The sequence below is a fragment of the Acanthopagrus latus genome, chromosome 22 (assembly GCF_904848185.1).
Source record: "Acanthopagrus latus isolate v.2019 chromosome 22, fAcaLat1.1, whole genome shotgun sequence".
NCBI lineage: Eukaryota > Metazoa > Chordata > Actinopteri > Spariformes > Sparidae > Acanthopagrus > Acanthopagrus latus.
In genome coordinates, this window is record NC_051060.1 from 5142442 (window position 1) to 5163360 (window position 20919).

Sequence of the window (20919 nt, forward strand, 5' to 3'; positions counted from 1 at the left end):
GGAACACTACTGAATAGTTAAAGACATTTTCAGCATGAAATTTCCCCAGTTACTTTTAGACTATTATTGCATACTAATATTACTAATATATTACTAACTATTTTTACCTTTAATTATTAGATCTACTCAAATTGTATGTTTAAACATGCAAATTACGCTATTTATTTAAATATGAAAAAATCTGCATACAAAACATGTATTTGAAACTTTTCTTTGTGCCAGGCTTACGCAAAGGAAAACAGCCTTCAATCTCAAAAATGACCAGCGTGCAAAGTGTCTCCCTGTAAATTTCGCTCTTTATTCTACTTCAAGCTAATTTCCTCCTCTACAGTGGCGAAACTACTTTAGCTGCTCAAGGCTGCTGCCTAAAAACAACCATAAGTATCGGTCATTATGAGCTGCTTCATTTCTCTGCCCCTAAAGGGGAAGGCTGTTCTAAGAAAGGCTCTAAAGCAGACGGAATGGTGCCGTCGCACAATGAACATTTACTTCAGGATGATGCATTGAAGCAGAAAACCGGTCTATTGACAGTTTAAAGTACCTACTGGCATGCAGTTAGTAAAACAACAGAGATGATGACAGAGAAAACAGGAAGATTGTGTTAATCACACCAACAAGGAGGCAAAAGGTGGCTATGTCTGTTTGGCGATGAGATCAAACTAAAGAGATTGAATAGAGGCTGGGACGTATCTGTACCCTGAAAGTGTCCGGGGAGCTGAGGTGGAACTTCTGCCTGATGTCCTCGGTGGCCCCGGCACAGAGTCGGTAGAAGATGTGGTAGTTCCGCTCCTCGGAGCTTTGCCTGCAGATCCTCGACTTCTCCAGCAGGTAGTGCGACACGAAGCCGCCCACGACCGCATTCTGACCACACAGTCACAGACAGGAAACAAGTATTAATACCACAAATATTCAAAAATATGTCAGGACTCAATAATGAAACAACATGGAAATATGCTGCTTTACAGCACATCTACAGCTGTAACAGACACAGAGATGAGAGAAAATGATACTGGGAGCCGAGTCTGCCCCCTCATTACAGTTGGTTTTTTGCTGTGTAAGCGTCTGAGATTCAGGGAATATTGTGTTTATTCATGAATTCAAACACCTTCATAAATATTCATAATTGAAGATCAATCTAAACTGTTTATTCTAAATAACCATAACTATTAGGCGTCATATTTAATTCATGACTTTCATTGTTTGTAGAGTAGTGTTTGCAGTACGACTCCTCTGCTGAGCGCTCGGGAGACTAACTCTCCTGCTGGAAGCTGTTTGTGTAATACAGAACACTGAACCTTCTCATTGAAGTGGATCTCCACAAACTTCCCGAAGCGACTGCTGTTGTTGTTCCGGACGGTTTTTGCGTTTCCAAAAGCCTCCAGTAACGGGTTCGCTGCGGGATTAGAGACACAAAACGCACGTTCATACAGAAGAAACATCCACTTTGACCGAGATGAAGAGCAGAAGTGAATCCTACCTTCCACTATCCTTTCATCGATGTCCTGACCTGTTCCATACGAGGTGGTCAGGTATCTGTCGGGAGAAATGTACAGGACAGGGCAGTCACAGTCAGAAATTCAGTGATTCTTTTCCCCACAAAATTCTTTATGACTACAGTTATAGCAGGTCACATAAAAACCAGCATCAGTTATATCTAATACAGCAAACCAGTGTGTGACAGTTGATTCAGCTTCAAAGGTTTCTGAAACTTCATCAACATGTATTCATATCAATTAGACTTAATATTAGAAATATCAGTGATCAGAAATAATTATCAGTGAAGATGTGTGTATATATTTGACAGATCTTTTGCTTTTTAAAGTAAAGCAAAATAGAGTAATGACTTTAACCCTCATTTAACTAATTACGTTTAAAAAAAAATGTTCCATGTCAAAAACTGTCATATAAATACTTTATATTAATATTATTTTCAACTTTCACTGGGTTACACATTTTCATCTTAGTCATCAGTCATGATAATAGTGGCATATTTTAAAGTTTGTGTACATGACGTCACTGTCCATATATGTAATATATAGTATTTATGTGGTAGTTTTTGACATGGAACCTTTTTTTGTACTAAATGTGGTCTTTTATTAGTTGAATCAGGGTTAAGTTCTATAATGAGGCAAATCCCCCTTTAGGACAGAAGGAAAACCGCATGTATTTGGGCCAATATACAGGTAAACTGCCCAATCCAGTGAAACATTACAATAATTCATCAAGGACCACTGAATGAAATCCTGATAACATGGGATTCATGGTTTAATGCTGAAATGACAGTGGGATGAACGGGTTTTTCATGGTTCATAATATGTACAACAGTGTTATCTGTCTGTCTGTAATATACAGCGTGTTAGACTTATTATATGAGCTGAGGTTGAAATCTGACAGAAAAAACTGAAAGAAACACCTTTGCCAAAATGTACACAATTTGCAATAATAAAGCAAAATGGAAAATGGGGGTTAAAGATTTATAGCAACAACATGCCTCAAAAGCTGACATTATCTGTAGAACAAATACCATGAAAAATCAATCCAATTTCAATTCAACTGACCTAAATTTGGTAAAAGAACTCACAGCACACGTGGATTGATGAAGCTTGTTATCATGTGCAGTGATTAACCACAAAGAATCCAGAAATTTTAAAATATACATCTTACAGAAATGACTAAAAAAATGTCCGCAGTGTGTAAAAACTCCATGTCATCCTTACTTGAGCACAAACTTGGTGTTTTCGGTCTTCCCGGCCCCGGACTCCCCTGAAACGATGATGGACTGGCTCATCTTCAGGACCTTCATGTCCCTGTAGGCCTTATCAGCTGGGCGAGGAGACACAGACAGAGGACACTGTTAGATTAGACTCTGCTCTGCCTCAAGGACACAGAGCTGACCCCATATATTCACCTTTTATTTTATTTTCTGCAATATAAAAGACGATAAGTCAGTTTGAGTGATGACAGAAAAAACTGGGATGTTCAGGCGACCGTGGGAAATCTGAGCGTTGACTGCCACCTGGTGGCCAGATTGCAAACTACAACAGGATCACATAGAGAGTTGGTCAGGCCCGTTTTGGATGATACTGGAAACAATTTCATTAAAACTAAACTTAAAACATTTACTTGTCATCTTCCTCTTCATCGCATTGTATTTTCAGTGTTAAGTTTCATAACTGGGCAACGCGTACGGCTTTCGTCTTTATCAGTTATTTTCTAAAGGGGAGAGACTTAAGCTGAAAGGGGAAATAACTAATTAATACAAGATATTCCTAGTTAATAAGTTACATTATAACACTTTGCATTACAAGTTATTTTTGTATATTTCTATGTTTAAATATGCAAATATAGATATCTGAATACTGGACGCAGCCAACATTCTTCTTTCATGTTGTTAACGCAGTAGAGTCAAAGATTTTTACAAAGGTTATTTGGAAATCTCTTTTTATCAGCCATAAGTCAAAAAATACTGACAACAGCCATGAGAGAAAAAATCAATTTCACCATGTTTTAATTTGTAAACAAATAGAGCTGGAAAGTCTGTGTACATGTAAGTGCTGCTGAAGTGGAGAGTTTGAAAAACTCACCATTTAATTAATTGCAATTCCCTCTTCCTTCCTGTGCAATTATGTTTATTCTTGTATACTTTCTTTTTGTACATGACTACACCTACAATTATACCACTGCAATTATCCTGTGTAGTTGTCTATCTTGGTCATAAAGGGGGCAATTTTAATTATATGTATATATATTTTTTTTTAATCTATCATTCAGTCACTGCTGTAAGATGTTGTAACAAATCAATTTCCCTGATGAGAGATCAATAAAATCTTATCTTATACATACATGTTATAAAATGACACATGTTTACCCCAATGTGAACATGGCCATGAATCTATTGGCCATGGCCATGAATCTATTTTTTTTTTTTTTTTTTTTTTTACACAAACACCTGTTGTGTCTCAAACGAAATGTCTCTCTCTGACGAAAGCACTGACAAGTTTTATAAAGGCCTTATGAAATCTAAAGTCAAACACTTCCCCCAAAATACAGGTGTGAAAAAAAATCTGTCCAAATGGACCACATATATACATATATATATATATATATACACATATATACGTATATATATATATATATATATACATATATACGTATATATATATATATATATATATATATATATATATATATATATATATATATATATACATATATACATATATACATCTCTTTTTAAAAACAAATCACTGTAGAAAATAAAAATAAAAATAAAAATAAAAATAAAAATAAAAATCGTTGTTATCAGCGTAATGGACATGATCAGATAAGTGCAACTTTGGCTGAGGATGAGTCAGCAGCCAGCACTTAAACAGCAGAGAGAGATCAGCAGCTGATATGTACTGTAATGAATAAAAAGCAGCATTTGACCAAACAGTTACCTAACCTGCTAACATTAATCACTTTATCCTCAAACACTAGACTAGCTCTGCTTCACTCAGCTGAACACAAGCCTGAAATACACATTACAGAACCAGGCGGACGTTTAATGAACCCAGCGACTGAAAAGAAAACAACACGACCAATCTTTTATTTTAAGTCAGCACATCATGTATTTTAAAGGAGTGACAGCGAGCTTGTTTCGTGGCTGCTCACCGATGGCGTAGACGTGTGGCGGCAGAGTGCCCAGGGACCGGCCCCGGTACTGCTTGATGGTATCAGGCGAGTAAAGCTTTGGGATGTCATAATACGGGTTGACTGCGATCAAGATGTTGGCTACAAACGTCTGGAAGGAGAAAGAGATGAAGGAGGAGGAGGAGGAAGTTTATTACAATTTACATGGCATTTTCCAATTAAACAAAATCATTTAAAATAAAGATAATGCAACATCAAAATGATGAACCTTTGGGCAACATAGTTTGCACTCTGGTGCAGTTACAGTTCTACTGAAATATGTTAAATATGTTTAACTATGCGAGAGAGTGACACCAAATAAATTGTCACTAAATCTGACTTTAAAAAGTTGACATGTCCTCTTTTAGACTTACGATCAGTTCTTTCTTCTGCCACTAGATGTCAGTGTGAGTCTGATTCGCAGCCAACAGGAGCTGAATCACACCAGCAAGAACACACCTGAGTTCCCAGTGTTAGTGTGTGTGACCTTCTGTCTTTGCAAGGACCAGTTTGATGGGGTTGAGAATAGTTTTGGAAAGTCAGATTATTTTGTACAGCGAGGACATTTTCAGACAGTTAGGACACTGGTGGAAAATTGGGATCTTTTTAGAAAAGCAGGCTATTGTTAGAGAGTGAGGTCATTTTTAAAAACAAGGAGTTGTTTAGAAACTGGGGACCACATGTTCAGTCCTCACTGGAGCTGGGTTTCAAAAAATAATCCCGTATTGAACTGTACAGCTCTGTCAGTCATATCCTACATATTTTATACACTTAATATACATGTAATTGTTTTTATAATATTTCTGACATTGCTCATTTTATATCTATATTTATGCTTTTTAAATATTGAATTAAATCAGATTCTGACTCTGATGAAGGTTACGTTGAGGAGTTAGGACATTAACTGTGTCAATGATGGTCCTGCCAAATACAGCAGAAATATGTGTGTATGTGTGTGTGTGTGTGTGTGTGTGTGTGTGTGTGTGTGTGTGTGTGTGTGTGTGTGTGTGTGTGTGTGTGTGTGTGTGTGCGGGGTGTGTTACAGAGCATGATGAAGCACAAGGAAGAGCGATAACGCAACTAAAAATAAATCAATGTGACATGAGCCCTCACACAAGCAGGTAATAGGTGCGTTCAGCATGTAAATGTGATTTTACCACAGCACTGCATTGAGAACACTGATCTTAAATCAAGGTTAAGCGACTGTGGGTGGTTTAAAATCCAGTCATACAGGGCTGTCAAGTTACATAATGGATTCAGCTTGTTTGAATTAAAGGGGACTGTTTTCTAACTGTATATTATTAACTTGTGTTTATTTTACTTTTGATTTAACTTTATTTAACATTATTTCTGTTGAGGTACATAGCTTTGTATTGGAAGTCACATTCAAGTTATAATTAGATTCTTATGATTACCATCAGTATGTGGAGGCGTGTGTCTGCATGTGAAAGTGAAAAAGTGAGTGTGCATTCAACTGTGTGTGTGCTCCACCCTAAGGTGCTCCAACAGGCAGGTTAAAACAAATATTAGCAGATATTCTGTCTGATAATGAAGCAGGTTCAGAAGGAGGCGACCAGTTCAGTCAAAATTTGTGTCACATCACAGATGTTCACTGCGTCGAACTAAAACTGATAATACTTCTGATGTATTCACTGTTTTTTTTTTTTTAAACAGAGGTAAACAGAGGTCTGATTAAGTGATTATCTGGGAAACAAACATCTCTACAAAAAATCTTTCATGCATCTCATCCTTTTATTCTATTGACATTCCAATAATGAAACAAGACGATTGGGTCTGAGACCTGTTATCAGTTCAAGTTCCGGAGAAAATAATAACATTAATGTGTTTCGTTTCCTCCTGTCGGTACTTACATAAATTCTGTCTTTGCTGTATCTCACACGAATGTTGTTGAGCAGCGTCGCTTCATTCAAGTACATCAAAGAACCTGAGAGACAAAAAAAAAAAAAAAAAAAGGTTACCTGACTCACCGGAGCAGTACAACCTGCAATTATACACAGGCTGTCTGATAATGATGCTTCATATCAATAATACTAACACACACAATCATGTTGTTGCTTTGTCCTGAAAATAAACTATTTTATTGGATAGAGAATATCTTAAAAACAGGTTGTAATATCAAGGTCCTGTATTCATGGTCTCCACTGAGTTTAAATGTGGTTTTTTTTGTAAAGAGTAAAGGATGGTGATCATGGAGGTTAGACGTGAAATCTATGATGATCTATAGGTCAGACCAGACAGTCTACAAGGACAGCCTCAAACATCATCTTGATAAAGGCAACACAGTTGGAAACTTTTCTCTGAAACAGCTTCACATTTGGCCTGAGAGATGTCACTAGAATACAGTAACATCAGTTAGACTACAATGATGTAATATTTGGATTAAAAAGGACATTTCAGCCAATCAAATCTAATGAACAAGTTCGTATTTTAAAAAATCGTTGTCAGTTGGAGACAACTCTATGATAACTGAAAGGAAAATGAGGTAAAAAGTAGAAACTCACAGTTATCCTCCACATGTTTGTTGACATCATCCTCTGCGGGGAACACCTGGTTGATAGCAGCCACAAATGTCTGCAAACAAAGAAATGTTTCAAACATTAAGTCAAGAAATCTCATGCCAGTAAAGTCAAGAAAACATAATCTTATAATTTAACACATTTGTATTTAACACAGCATCAAGTTAAAGTTTTGCTTAAACTACATATCCCCCACTTTCAGTGATTTTGTGCCATCGTTAATTGTGTCGGACAACTGTTGTCACAAAATATCCATCTTGCAAGAGAAGAAAAAAAAATTCACTGAAAGGTTTTTATTCTCATTTCTTATCTTTTTGGGTAAAAATCAATTTCTCTCTGTTCTCAGACTATTTCAGTCTTGTTTTTTTTTTTCAAGCTTAAACTTTAAATAATACATCGACCCAGAGATAAATATACCAGCTGCCGCTCCAGCTGAAGGCCTGATGAATTATTTGGAGGCAGCAGGTAACAGGATCACAGTGAGAGGAGGCCGGACGGAGCGACCGGTCAGCGCCTCCACAGCACAGACGCAGCTCTGCATTATTAACGGGCTTATAAAACACATCATTACAGATTTCAGAGGAAGAATCACGAGACATCATGACATGACAGAAGAGAGCAAATACCGAGTTAGTAAACAGTCTTGATGTTTTAGAAGCTTCTCTTAATTTTGGGTTTTCATCTCTTTTTCATCAGGTCTGGGTCACAGACAAACATTAACTGAAGTACTGTAAAAGAGTTTGATGTCTCCATTTTTACTTTTCAAATCAAGATATAAACTCATAAAAAATTCATTGTTAGAGATTAAACCAGTGTTTTCCAGCCTCTGTGGTTTGTGAACTCTGCTTTGTTTGGTACATTTACATGCACAAAATATTGTTTTTTACCAGTACTCCCAAAAAGACAATATTCTCACTAAACTATTTACATGGCCATTGAAAAATATATTTGACTAATGTTTCTGTTTACATGAAGCCGTGAATGCTCCATTAGACGAAGACAGCCTCCCTCTTTCACCCATTCAAGAATATTTTGGCTTTGTGATATTTGTGCAGATCCAAAAACCAGTTTGTATCCAAGTTTTTAATAATCTTTAAAATTAGGTGCCCTCTATCTCTGACATTTGTCTCTAACGCAGCCTAACAAACTTCTGGTGAGGCAACACTGGAAGCTGACAGGAGTAGCAAGAGGCTTTGTGTTGCAGACTATGGAGGACTGAACCTGACAAAATCAAAAGCAAAACAAAAAAAATTACTAAAAATACAATTATTTTTGCCATGAAAGATAACACTAAAAATAAAGGCATTATTTGATTAATAAAATGTGACATTAGTGAACATTTATTTGTAATAAAGGGGGATGTTAATGTACTTATTTATGAATTCCCCATTTATTTTCAATTTTACTTGCTAACTGTCTGATTTTTGAAAGTACCTGTTTATGACAGTAGCATAATGAAGTCGTAACATATTAAGAAATGTAAAAAGAAAATACATAGATAAACAACAGAAATGAACACATCAACAAATAAATGCATTTAAAAATGAATAAATAACATGGATGACATAAAGGTAAAGTAAACACAACGTAACTACAAAAGCAAATTTAAACAGGAATTTACGTAAACTGATGAATGCCTAGCTTTACTTTCATCATGTTTTCGCTGCATTTAATGTCATTCATTTATTAATCGAGCAACTTGTGTTTATTTTCAATTTGGGCAATTTCGATCCTCTATAGAACTAATAAAAAAAACCCACTGAGACACATATTCTGCATATTGCCAATTATAGTACAAATACACATGTCCAGAGAAGGCTCTGATGATGTTTATATGTTATATTATGTTGTTAATGTGTGGTTTACATTCAGAATAACGTCATATTAGAGTAGTATCAGCGTGCGTGTAAATGTAACTATTGTTCCGACTGAGGTTTATTTTGACTCCTTGGCTCAGATGCCTTCACAAGTAATACCGGAGCGTAGGTGAGGACATGTGATCGTAGTGTTTTGGAGAGGTGGGTGCTGGGTGTTGTATTTCTGTGCTCTGCAGGCCGGTCGCTGCCAGCTCCTGTAGGCTCCGACGGGCCTCTCTCTGCAGGCCCGAGTCATTTAATCTGCCCGTAAAGAACTAGGTGCTGCAGCGGGCCCTCGGAAACACAGAGGCTGCAGTGCCAAGGTGACGTACAGGCGGTTCATTCTCTCTAGTGGTGGCATGTTCCACATTCTCAGCCCAAACTGGACAGATTCCACAATGCTGCACCACGTGAGGAGAAAATAGTGGAGAGAGAGGAGGTGGAGGCGGAGGTGGGGGGAGGTGACGCAAGGCCAATAATCTGAGAGGAAAAAGAAGCTAAACACTGTTCGCCACCATCACCACAGCGAGAGAACGGCCCGGGTTTGATCCTAGCTAATAGCACTAACCTAACTAGTGTCTTTGTCCTTATGATAGCTACAAAAAGCTTCATATATAGCGGACAGGAAACCCCCAGACTGTGTCTCAGAGAACAAGGGTTATAAAAAAGATTTTAAATCTCACAATATCCTTGAAGATGTAATAACTGAACTGACAGCCTCCTCTCCTTCCCTTATCTTTTTTCCTATCTCTCTATCCATTGCCAACACTGAGGCAGATCAAACTGTGGGCACCATCGAGGACACGCAGACACTAAAAAGGACAAAGAGTCGGCCATTGTGACCGATAGTATGACGGGGTATCATGCTCCCCGTCCTCCTCCTGACGTCCATCACAGGAGGCCTGCCAGTGAGTGAACACATCGTCAGACACTGGCACAAACTGGCTGCGGCAGGACAGACTGGACATTGTTCTGACTGTTACAGGGCTCCGCTGCAGCCCGGAAACTCGCTCCGAGAACAGATCCGAGGAGAACAAGTTTCTCATGTTTCCAAAGCAATGATTAGTGAGTAAAAACAGTGCTTTTTCCTTCTTCAAATATGACACGGACTTTATCCTGATGTGAGCCTCTCAGGAAACACTGCAATGCAGTCACCAAATCTATAGAATATTTTAGGTAAAAGACAGAGGGAGGGCCATGGTTTGTTTCATTCTGTCACTTCCTGAGAGACAAATGAAAGGGCAAAGGGTTCTGATCATGTGACCAACCAGAGGTAAAGAGGTCAGGTTTTAAATCATGTGGATCCAAGCTCTAAAATCATACATGAGTGACTTAAGTTGTAATACGTAGACAGATACCACAACGTCATCATAACAAACTGATCTTCACCTGAGCAAGCTGTCAGCATCTAGAAAACCTTGAGACAACGTAAAGATGAAGTACAGAATGGCAGAAAAATCCTCATCAATGGAGGAAAGGCCAATCAACAAAAACCTGCTCTTGATCAGACTTAATATCCATATGGCAAGCACATGGCAGAACCCACAACTTCTCTTAGTTGCAACGACATCTATGCAAGTCAGCTGCAAGTGATGAATACAGAACCGGCAACAAAATGCAGCTGTGTATTCAGGCATATTTGGCATGAAGAAGTTTGTTCCATACTGATCACACGGAAGGAGGCTGGAGAGGTGGAACATTTTGCTTTGCTGAGAAAAATTACAGTCACGCATTTATCAAAATCCTTCAAGAGCTGCAATGATTAATAAATGCCATGTCAGCTATTATATCAAACACAAATGGATTTGATCATCGATTAATCTGTTAGAGTAACTTATCTTTAAAAAAGAATTAAAAAGGATTAGAATTCTGATTCAACATGTGAGTGTTTTCTGGTTTCTTTTGTCCTCTATGACAGTTAACTGAATATGTTTGGGTATTAAATAGAACAAGACCGTTGAGGACGTCAGATTGGGTTTAGGGAACACTGTCTGACACTGATTTTTTGGCATTTTATTGATCAAACAGCTTATCGACTATCAGCCTAACTGACCAAACACTATTAGTGGCCACTCACAGGTAGAGTCAGAGCAGCAGGATTGTCTTGTGACCTTGACTTAGTAGTACATCCACGAAACAGCAAGATAGAAACTGTTCTCAGCCAACAGAAGATGACTGTCTAATACTAAAAAAAACACTCAACTTTATATAGCTTCATCTGGATGAAGAGCTACGATCAGAGTCCTTGTACCGAGTAAACAGAGTTAATATTCCTGGTCAGAGGTGTGATCATGGGGAGTTCAGGAGGGTTAAAACTGTAAAACTGCCTGCATCATTACAGAACAACTGCTGTAAAACTGCGGCAACACAAACTGCGGTCGATGTGCCAGTTGGTTAAAAGGCAGAGTTTTAGTGTTTTTAATTGACAGATTATAAGATTTAAGATCGCAATTAAACAAAGGAACTAAAAAATTTGAACTTTTACACACATGATGGACACTGAACAATGTAAACACACTTTCAGCCGTGAGAGCAGTGTTCACATTAACCGCCGACAGTCGGGTGTTTTATGGGCTGACTACACGGAATTAGTAAAGAGGTTCTTTGAAAGTGAGCACTCAATCACAGAGGCCTTCTGGGAGAAAGATTACGGAGACGGACACCAAGCTTTAGGGGTTACCACGGCGACGGGCTCTCAGGGACATTAAAAGCTTTGCCGAGGGCAATATGGCATCTTATCCGGCAGAAAAGTGAATTAACGGTGAACGAGAGAAGCCCGTTTGTCTATGCGGTGAGCCACTTGACTTCAGATAGCGCTGATTAATTCCGTGCTGGAGCACATTAGCGCTGCAGGCTGTAAACTGTCTGCAGGTGAATCGCAGAGTGGATGATGCTTTATTGCTCTCAGGACTGTGGCCTCTTCCACATCCGATTAAGTGACACATTAAATCATTAACAAACTGCAGGTAAATGCACATCAGATAAGGTTTGTCAGGCAGAGTAGATCCTGGAAGCACCTGAGCCAGAAGTATCAATCGTCAGACTTTTCATCGGCTTTTAATACCTTTTAATGCCACTTCATCACTTCTGTATCAAAAATCTATGAAAAGAATATTAAGATTGATTCCAGAGTCGGGACTCATGAAGTCAATGCACACTACATTACCCACAATGCCAGCCAACTTAAGAATTCTGCAGTAAAACTGTATACTCTATTATTGTATCTGCGCTCATGTCATGCCTGAACGTGCATGAGACCTCCTGTATCCTTGACAACAGCTGTCTTGCTTCGCTGGTCACAGGCTAACTTGTTCCACTAAACAAGGAAATGCAGCTTTTCAATTCAGTTTATCATCAGTGTTAGCTTCTCTGACTTGCTAAAAGTGTTAGCTACTCCAACTGACTAATGTCAATGTTATCATCAACAGGTTAATATCTTAGTTGCCGTTAACCACAGTCTAGCTGCTCAATCAGGCTAACAACAGTGTGAGCACCTATTTTTCCCCCCCAAACAGCTATGAAAAAGGTTTCCATAACACCAAAACGTCCTCCTAAACTGAGACAAGATGGATTTCGGACTTGGACTTTTCTGTAACGAGGCCCCTGTTGCAGAAGTTGAGAGCCATCTCACCTTTCCCTTCTGTTTGAGAGGTTCGATGGTGAGGCTGTCGGCTCCGATGTCCACTATAGTTCCCAGCTGGAACCCGTCCGACGGGTGGGGCGCCCACACCGGCTTCCCATCCTCCATCGCACCGCTCTGAGGGCTCTGGAAAACATGACATATGCAACAGTCAGAGGTTTGACATACAATGTTTTCTTTATCTGACATCCATGTTCACATATAAAGTTTGCGAGGTGGAATTTTTACAGCACGTTTTCCTGAAACCTGGTGGAGCCTTAAGAAAAAAAATACAGTGCCAACTGCCACAAAGCAAAGAGGCATTTGTCTTCCAAGCACTCAAAACAGATTTCTATCATTTTTCTCTGCAAACAAGCTTCACAGATGACAATCAAATACCCACAAAAACTTAACTTCACACTAATGTCCCAGGCATGAACAAACCAAGTGAACGGCACGTTTGAAAGCTATTCAGCTCCTCTCCAAAACAAAGTTACAAACGGACATGACAAAAAGGAAAAAGAGGATTCAATGAATGTTCTGTGACTGAATCACAAACGTCATTACGCTACAATACAATCTGTGTGATTGAAGGGGAGGAAATGCTGCATGAAAGCATGAAATGTAGTTCAGAACATCTATCTAATGTGATTTTTCTTACTCTATTAAATCTTCCAAATTGACTACATCCTTGAAAAACTACATAAAACATCTTCAAAGGGCATCTAGTCTTCAGGGAAAACCACAAGAAAGTGCAGTATAAACTCTAAACTCTAACTCTAAACTGTAAAACTGTAATTTTTCACAACAAAATAAAAGCACATATCCTAGTATACTTTTATGTTCTTATCAATTCATTTATTTTTGCATCTCTAGCTATGTGTCATACATCCTTCTTTTTTGTATTCCTTATTCCTGACAGAGTCTCAATATGTTACAGCTATAGAAATGAACCACGATGTACTTGATAAACAGAACCAAAAACAAGCATATCTTAAAAATCTTATGGAGGCACTTAAACTTTTCAGCTGTGTTTTTGCGTCAGAATCAGTTTCATTAGCCTTTTCAAAACCACTTCAGATGACTCTGAACATGTTTTAAAAGGCTGGGACAAAACTCAAACCATATTTTCTCTCTTTCCAAACATGTTTTAATGTTGGAAAAGCATCTGAATTGTTGAAATTGTAAAACAGAAGCGGTCCTCCAACTGTGGACGACACACAAACCTCTTCGACCCACATGCGTCTGAGCTCTCTGCCAACAAACCAATTACAGCGTTATTGAGTCAAACCAGCCGCTGATCGTATTACGGTGGTGATGTTGTAACAGAATGAGGCTGATTCCCTCCGGGACGACCTCAGATAGTCGCTGCCTCTCCTGATGTAAAGGGTCAAAGAAACGGGAGGAAAACCTCGTAGCTCAGGTCACTTACTGCTGCTCTGTACTTGTCATCTCAACTCAGACTTGAAAACAACAAAGAGATGGAAAAGCTCCAGAAATATGTATGAAATGGTAAAATGTGTTTCTGCTGATTTAATTTACTTTAAATTTTAACACTTCAATGTAAATGGTTGCAACTTTAACAAGAGTTGAAATCATTGGTCAATGTATCAACTGACTAAATATAACCAAAAAACACTTGTTAATTCATTGTGACAATTATCAAGTAAAACTGCTGGTCCTTCCTAACTGTGATCTGGTCATTAATTATTCAGGTATTTGGCCATGAAGCAAAGTCTAAATATACATTTGACCTGATGGTGGCACCATAAGTCAGAGGATCATCCAATGTTGTGTGATTCATCCTGAGGGGAACATGAATGTTGAGATATTCCACAGAATACTCAGAAATGTTGATGAGCTTATGGCACAACAAGAAAAGTCAGAAGAAGAGTATCATCAAAGTCACTGTGACTCATCCTCTAGAAACATGAGTGTCTGTTTCAACTAACCACTGAACTAGTAACAACAATAAATCCAGACTCCTTTACAAATAGTTTGATTTTTGGAGTTGCTGTATGAGGAGAAACTTTGTGAAGCAGCCATGAAAAATTCTAAATCACTGGTGCCTTTTTGTAAATTCGGCATTAGATACAGACATTATGATGTTTCTCTCCCTGCAAAAAGAGTCCGTTTGTAGCATCATCGCTCTACCAGCCTGTCGTCTGCTGTTCGTGATTTAAGTGCATCTTACCTCCTAGCAGCTGTTCGAACACACTGTTTCAACTGATATCCCCATTTACCACAAATATTTTAAAACTATAACATACTGACAGGAAACATGGCAAATTTTACAAATACAGTAAATAGTAACAAACAGAGGTTCCTCTTATTTGTCATCTGTGAAGAAACCCCCCAGACTCCCTTCAAATAACACTCAATTTTGAGACCTGTTGCACGAGAAGAAACTGTATGAACTGTATGTGAAACACTGTCTACACTCTTGACTATTTGGGCCTTCTTGTTGATTGGGCAAACAATATACATGAAGATGTTTTATTGGTCTGTTCAGGTGATATAAGTGCATATTTTGAGTCATTGGGTTTCGGACCGTAGCTGGACTAAAGAAGCCATCTGCCAAGACATTTGGCCTCCAGGAAAGTGTGACAGGCATTTTTCACAATTTCTGGACAATTTATACAAAAAACAATTAAACAAAAAGTTAATATAATTGCCAGAATAATAATGAAACTAATTTCCCTAGTTCAAACTTTTATTGTCTCCTTAAACACGACAGCAGGAGGGACATCCGACCACAAACTACCACCATGTGTGAGAAAACAGGAAAAACAAACCAAGCTGTGTTGACATGCAAACTGTGTCCCCTTCTTTATTCAAGATGAACTGTTAGACCTCCAAATAATGCTCTCCTGAAGGTCAAGTAGCTTCAAATAACAATCAGCAATCCCAGAACACACGAACACCGCAGAAATGATGTAGTTAGATGTTTTTAATGAGTCTCTAATTCAATCTGTGGCTACAGAGCTTGTCCAGCAACCACAAACAGAGATTAGCACTGTCACTCACTCAGCTTTAAGTGACAATCCAAAGCCTGAGCCTCCTTTAATGCCAGCTGGGAGCGTCCTGACTGTTAACATGAATGAGTCGACATCACTGAGCGTCGACTCGGCTGCCAATAAGATCTGCGACTCTGAGCCAAGTCGTGTCTCACGCGGTTTCCGTCCACACAGCGCTCATCCCCGCTCTCTCTTCACGCGCAGGCTTCCTGCCAAACTGCAAACTTAATAACAGCATCAAGTCTTCTACGGGAAGTTAAAATAATTACCCCAGAGTGCAGCTCGGACTGAGTGCCACACTAAGAGGTTATCAGATTCAATTAGAGACGTGGAACCATTACTGTCTGAGGACAGTTGAGCCTCTTGTTAGTGAAGCCTGATACTTGGAGGAGGGCAGCTTCGATTCCCTTCAGGTGTTCATCATTCTTTACCCGACGGTGAGCGAGAGTCTGAATCATATCCCATTTGTATTCTTGATAAAACAGTTGTACTGTGTAGAGGTTAACGTGCGGAGGTCAGAGACTCTGCCCTGTAGCTAAAAAAATTTAAAAAAAGGTCACAGGTTCAAACACAGCAGCAACAAAAACTGTGTTCATCCTGTTTTGTGGTGAAGAAACCTCAAACTATGGACTCCCTTCGGACATGCGTTTAGTCATGAAAGATGATCAATGAATCCATGAAAAGACCCAAAAACAAGCATTGTGTGTTCACAGCCTGATACATCTCCTTCATCTGTTGCATAGAGCCCCTTTTTGACCAATACAATCAACCTATTAAAACACTCACAAGAGAACAGGATGTGGATTAATATGCCGCTGAAAACAGCCTCCAATAAATGTATCATTTCCCTCCAGCTGTGTTAAGAAATTAATTCTGCTGTATCGCAGGCAACAGAATTACAATGATGTGGACGACTTAGAACCATCATCAACATTAAGAAATTAATAAGACTTTTTGATGAAATGATAAGTTCAAATCTTTAGTAGGAACCAATGTGGTTGAAGCAAATAGGCTCGGACAGGAAGTTAGAAAGCACTGAGAGATGACTAACACATTGTTGGTTTCAGTCTTTAGCTGCCAAAGTAAACAAAACGCCATTCAGTTGAAAAGAGGATTTGATCAGCGCACCAACAAATGCCTTCCCCATTTCTTTTCTGGGTACTGTGTAGAGGTTATCGTGACTAAAGCTGCAATGATTAGTAAACGGATCCACTATTTGGCAACTATCAAACTGATATCCAACTTTTCATAATCGAATAATATATTTGAGTTATGGGGGGATTCTCTGTTTCCAGACTCCTCTATGACAGTAATCTCAATAAGTTTGGTTTGTGGTTGAAACAAGATATTTGCAGATGCCATCTTGGGCTTTGGGAAACACTGATCTGACATTTTCTGATATCTTATAGACCCAACAAGTGATTTATCAATTGAGAAAATAATTGCCAGATTAATCTTCAATGGAAAATAATCATAAATTGGAGCCTGAGTAGATTAATGACCACAACCCTCCTTAAAGAGAGGGAAACATGTGCTAGTTCGATCTTCTCTGTGTGAGGATTTGTTGCTTTTTTCACATCTATGATGTAAATAAAAAGTCTTTGAGTGTGAGTGTGAGATTGTAGGAGGGACAAAAGAAGCAATCTGCAAACATCACTTCGGGCTCTGGGAAACTTTGGAAGTATTTTTCTCTATGTTTTGACATTTCAAAGAACCAATGATTAACCAGTTAATCTCTACAGCACACAGCAGATTCATTAATAATGAGAATAATGATTAGTTGCAGTGCTACACATGAGTGTGCTGGAGATTCTCACCTGGCCTCCTTCCTGAGTAAGTCAATATAAAAAGGGCCTGAACACTGAGTGGCCTGATTCTCCTGACAGGAGGACACTTAAATGTAGATCAAAGGTTGCTGGTAACTCATTGGCAGAGCTGTAAAATTCTCCCAGTGAACAAAGAGGCAGGCTGCATTTCCTTGTGATATAAAAAGGGCCATTTAAAAAGCAGAGCTTTGTACCGCCGGATCAATCCTCCGAGTGCTAACAGTGTCAGGCAGCAGGTCAAATACTGCTTCACCAGTAATATGTCAAAAATCTATGTGTGCGCTCATGCAACACATTCATGAACGGTTACCATGAGTTATATTTAAAGCACCAGGCCTGAATCGTATGAAATCAAAGGGCACTTATGATGTAAAAAAAAAAAGAAAAAAGAAAAAAGAAAAATATAAAATAAATAAAGCTGCATATACAAGGATTTTCTTTAGGTTGTGTAGAAGTCATCTATTTTGGTCATACTAACGAAGCAGAAGCAGCATAAACTGAAAATAATGAAATAAAGAATAGTACCTAAAATAGTACAGTACAGTTCTTGACTGAATGTCTTCAGTTACTTTAGACTACTACACTTATTCTATATCTGACAGTGTGCTGCAGCAGGCTAATAAGAAGATTTAATACCTCCTCGTAAACAATTCATTATTCAGAATGTCTGCAGGGCTGCCGCTTCTGCTGCAGGGCACTGTGGCCTCATGTGTCAGCCGAACAGCTTCAACATCAGCCTCAGATCAATACAATCACTTCACATCATAAACTACTTCAGCAGTATATGATGCATTTCTGCAGAACAATCGGGTGTAAAGTTACAGTCACATAAAGAGAGCTGAATGAAGTCCAACTGCAGCACTGTAAGCTGTGAAATGACGACCCGCTCCAGTTCAGCCCACACACCATCACTGATACACTGAACATTTTCTACTGCTGGCTGACAGATGAAAGTAACACTGATGTTATAATGCGGGTTATTCCACTTACGGATATTCGGCTGAACGATGCTGTGTTCCTGTAACCAGGGAAATAAGATTGTAACCCTTCTTTGTGGAGAGATGCAGTGAAACAGTCAAAGTTACAAATCAGACGTAGGATGATACTCCAGGTGGTGAGGCATCCACGTCAATATGGTGGACGACAGAGCGGGTAACGTACCACTCTGAACATGTGATGACCTCAGATCATCTGCTCGGTTTGATTTGTAAACATACGCAGCTGGCCTGCAATCATGATTATATTTACTCACATCAGCACAGAGTTTTGGTTTTACAGACACAAAATGATTGTTTTGGTTCAGTCTGAGCACTCTCATCAATTTACTTCCAGCTGTTTTCATCAAATAAGCTCCAATAACCAAACTTAACAGACAGTGACTAAAGGGGGATGTAGCCAGAGGCTCAAAAGGTCCAAACTTTTATCAGAAATCATTGTGTTGATTATTTCTTTCGATTAAATGTATATATTTGTGTGGTTCATAGTACAACCCAGAAATTTGTTAGCATTTTGTTAGCGTTTTGTTCTACAACAGGCCAATTCAAATTCTTTGTAGAAGGGCCGGATCTAAGAATAAAAAGTGAAATGCTTTAATGCTTGTAATTAAAATGTGTTAAGACAATACACATTCTCAGTTTTTACAATTATAAAAGAAAAAAGTACAGGTAAAAACAAATTCACCTTTTTAATCTTGGACATAATGTGTCTGGTTGATTTTCATATATAGTGCCTCTGCTTAAACTGCCTGGGTTAAAACCTTAAGGAGGTTGCCTAGCAACAGACCAAAGCAAACTATTCTTACTCTAATTTTACAACTTGTACATAACATCAGCTTTTTCCATCTAGAGATTTAATTTACGCTTCAAAAGTCATAAAAGCAGTGTTCATCTGTGAAAATGATCTTGCTGACAAAAAAAACGTGTAATTATCATAAACTTGTGTTTGCCACAGAGATTATTTTCGGCAGTATTCCAAAATCCAGTCAGGCTGTTTGACTGGGGGAGCCACGGCGATGTTAACTTCCCGGTTAGTTTTGCCCGACCAGCATCCCAAAACCCAGACATAAGAGCCAGGTCTGCTCCATCTGCATACAAATAAAATGCTTTTTAAACTTAACCGGGACAGTAAAATGTTCAATTTTGTGTGCAGGTGATAAACTGATCTTATCCTTTAAGCTCTGAGGAAAACAGATATGTTCAGTTACCAAACATAATGGCAAGTGAGATAGTAAAGACTGAGAAAATCCATGTGGGCGGAGGCTGGGACTGAACAACACCTCTCACCCAGGAGACCAGTGTTAGTTTCCTGAGTAAAGTCAACGAAAACATTCTCTAAAACCAAACCAAGTCATTTTGTTGCCTAAAACCACATGTTCATTGTTATCGCCAAAGGTCAACTGACAGTGGATCTGTTCTCCACAGAAGTTAATGGGACAGACTGGCATATAATCCGCATGAAATCCGAAAATGTTAGGTCGTGTTATAAGAAACCAGGGTGGATATTCTATTTACGATGATTCAAAACAGAAAATCATAAACTCCTCACATTTAAGAAGCAGGAAGCAGAGCATGTTTGTCAGTTTCACTTAATAAATGATTATCAACATTGTTATCAATTAATTTCCTGTGGACTGACTAATTAATTAACTAAAGATAACTGTGTTTGATTTCTCCATTGGTCTACATAATTGTAACTGATATCAAGATTAATTAATGGTATTTAGAGGTTTAAAGACACATGTTAAGTAAGACGCAGAAGGCATACTCCTGCCAAAGTGCAATAAAGAATAACAACTGGAAAAGGAGATATACAAAAGGATAAAAATATAAAAACTCTAAATATACAGCATTAGTATAACACACTGCATGTGTCTTGGCTTGGTCTGCAGGTGGACTGTTTACTTTTCCACACTATAAAAATGCAAAATGTACAAATACCATAGGTGAAGCAAAGCATACAATGAACACAAACTTGTTTGGCAATATGTAAATATGCAGGACAGTTGTTTTTTTCACAGTGTGCGAGACAAGGCTGAGGAACAAATGTACAGAAGGAAGAGAGCCTAAGGGTGGAAAAACCTGATTTCTAATTTACATTTTCTGAAATTGAACTTTAAAAAACCTCCACACTGAGATTAACAGCAGACTCACAGAGCAGCTAAATTTATCAACCATGTCTCATCCTGTAATTTCTGCTTTTACCTCCAACTGTGGAGACAGCTGATCCTCCTGGTCTGCAGCAGAAACCACAAAGTACCGACAACAGTCAGCTAATAGAAGAGCTGAGCCACTCGGGATCACATTAATGTCCTTTACCAAAGCCTGAAACTGAAAGGGTGCAGTCTATTTGCAGCCGCTGGCCTAAATATCAAAATCCTGCAGACAGAAGCTCCAA

General features: G+C 38.6%; 1 protein-coding gene across 5 annotated transcripts in view; it reads right to left on the reverse strand.

Annotated features, from left to right (window-relative positions):
- The window catches only part of myo6a (myosin VIa), a 144302-nt gene that overhangs the window by 107702 nt on the left and 15681 nt on the right, over nucleotides 1-20919 (reverse strand). For 4 of the 5 annotated variants that reach the window (XM_037085794.1, XM_037085793.1, XM_037085792.1 and 1 more), the window contains exons 2-9: nucleotides 12696-12830; nucleotides 7194-7263; nucleotides 6543-6616; nucleotides 4654-4783; nucleotides 2718-2823; nucleotides 1478-1533; nucleotides 1296-1393; nucleotides 697-861 (exon numbers count right to left, since the gene is read on the reverse strand). In XM_037085794.1, coding sequence (XP_036941689.1) covers nucleotides 697-861; nucleotides 1296-1393; nucleotides 1478-1533; nucleotides 2718-2823; nucleotides 4654-4783; nucleotides 6543-6616; nucleotides 7194-7263; nucleotides 12696-12812 — 816 coding nt within the window. In that variant the 5' untranslated portion in view covers nucleotides 12813-12830. Of the gene's footprint in view, nucleotides 1-696; nucleotides 862-1295; nucleotides 1394-1477; nucleotides 1534-2717; nucleotides 2824-4653; nucleotides 4784-6542; nucleotides 6617-7193; nucleotides 7264-12695; nucleotides 12831-18516; nucleotides 18537-20919 lie in introns of those variants that run through there. The other variant, XM_037085791.1, reaches the window with a different exon arrangement.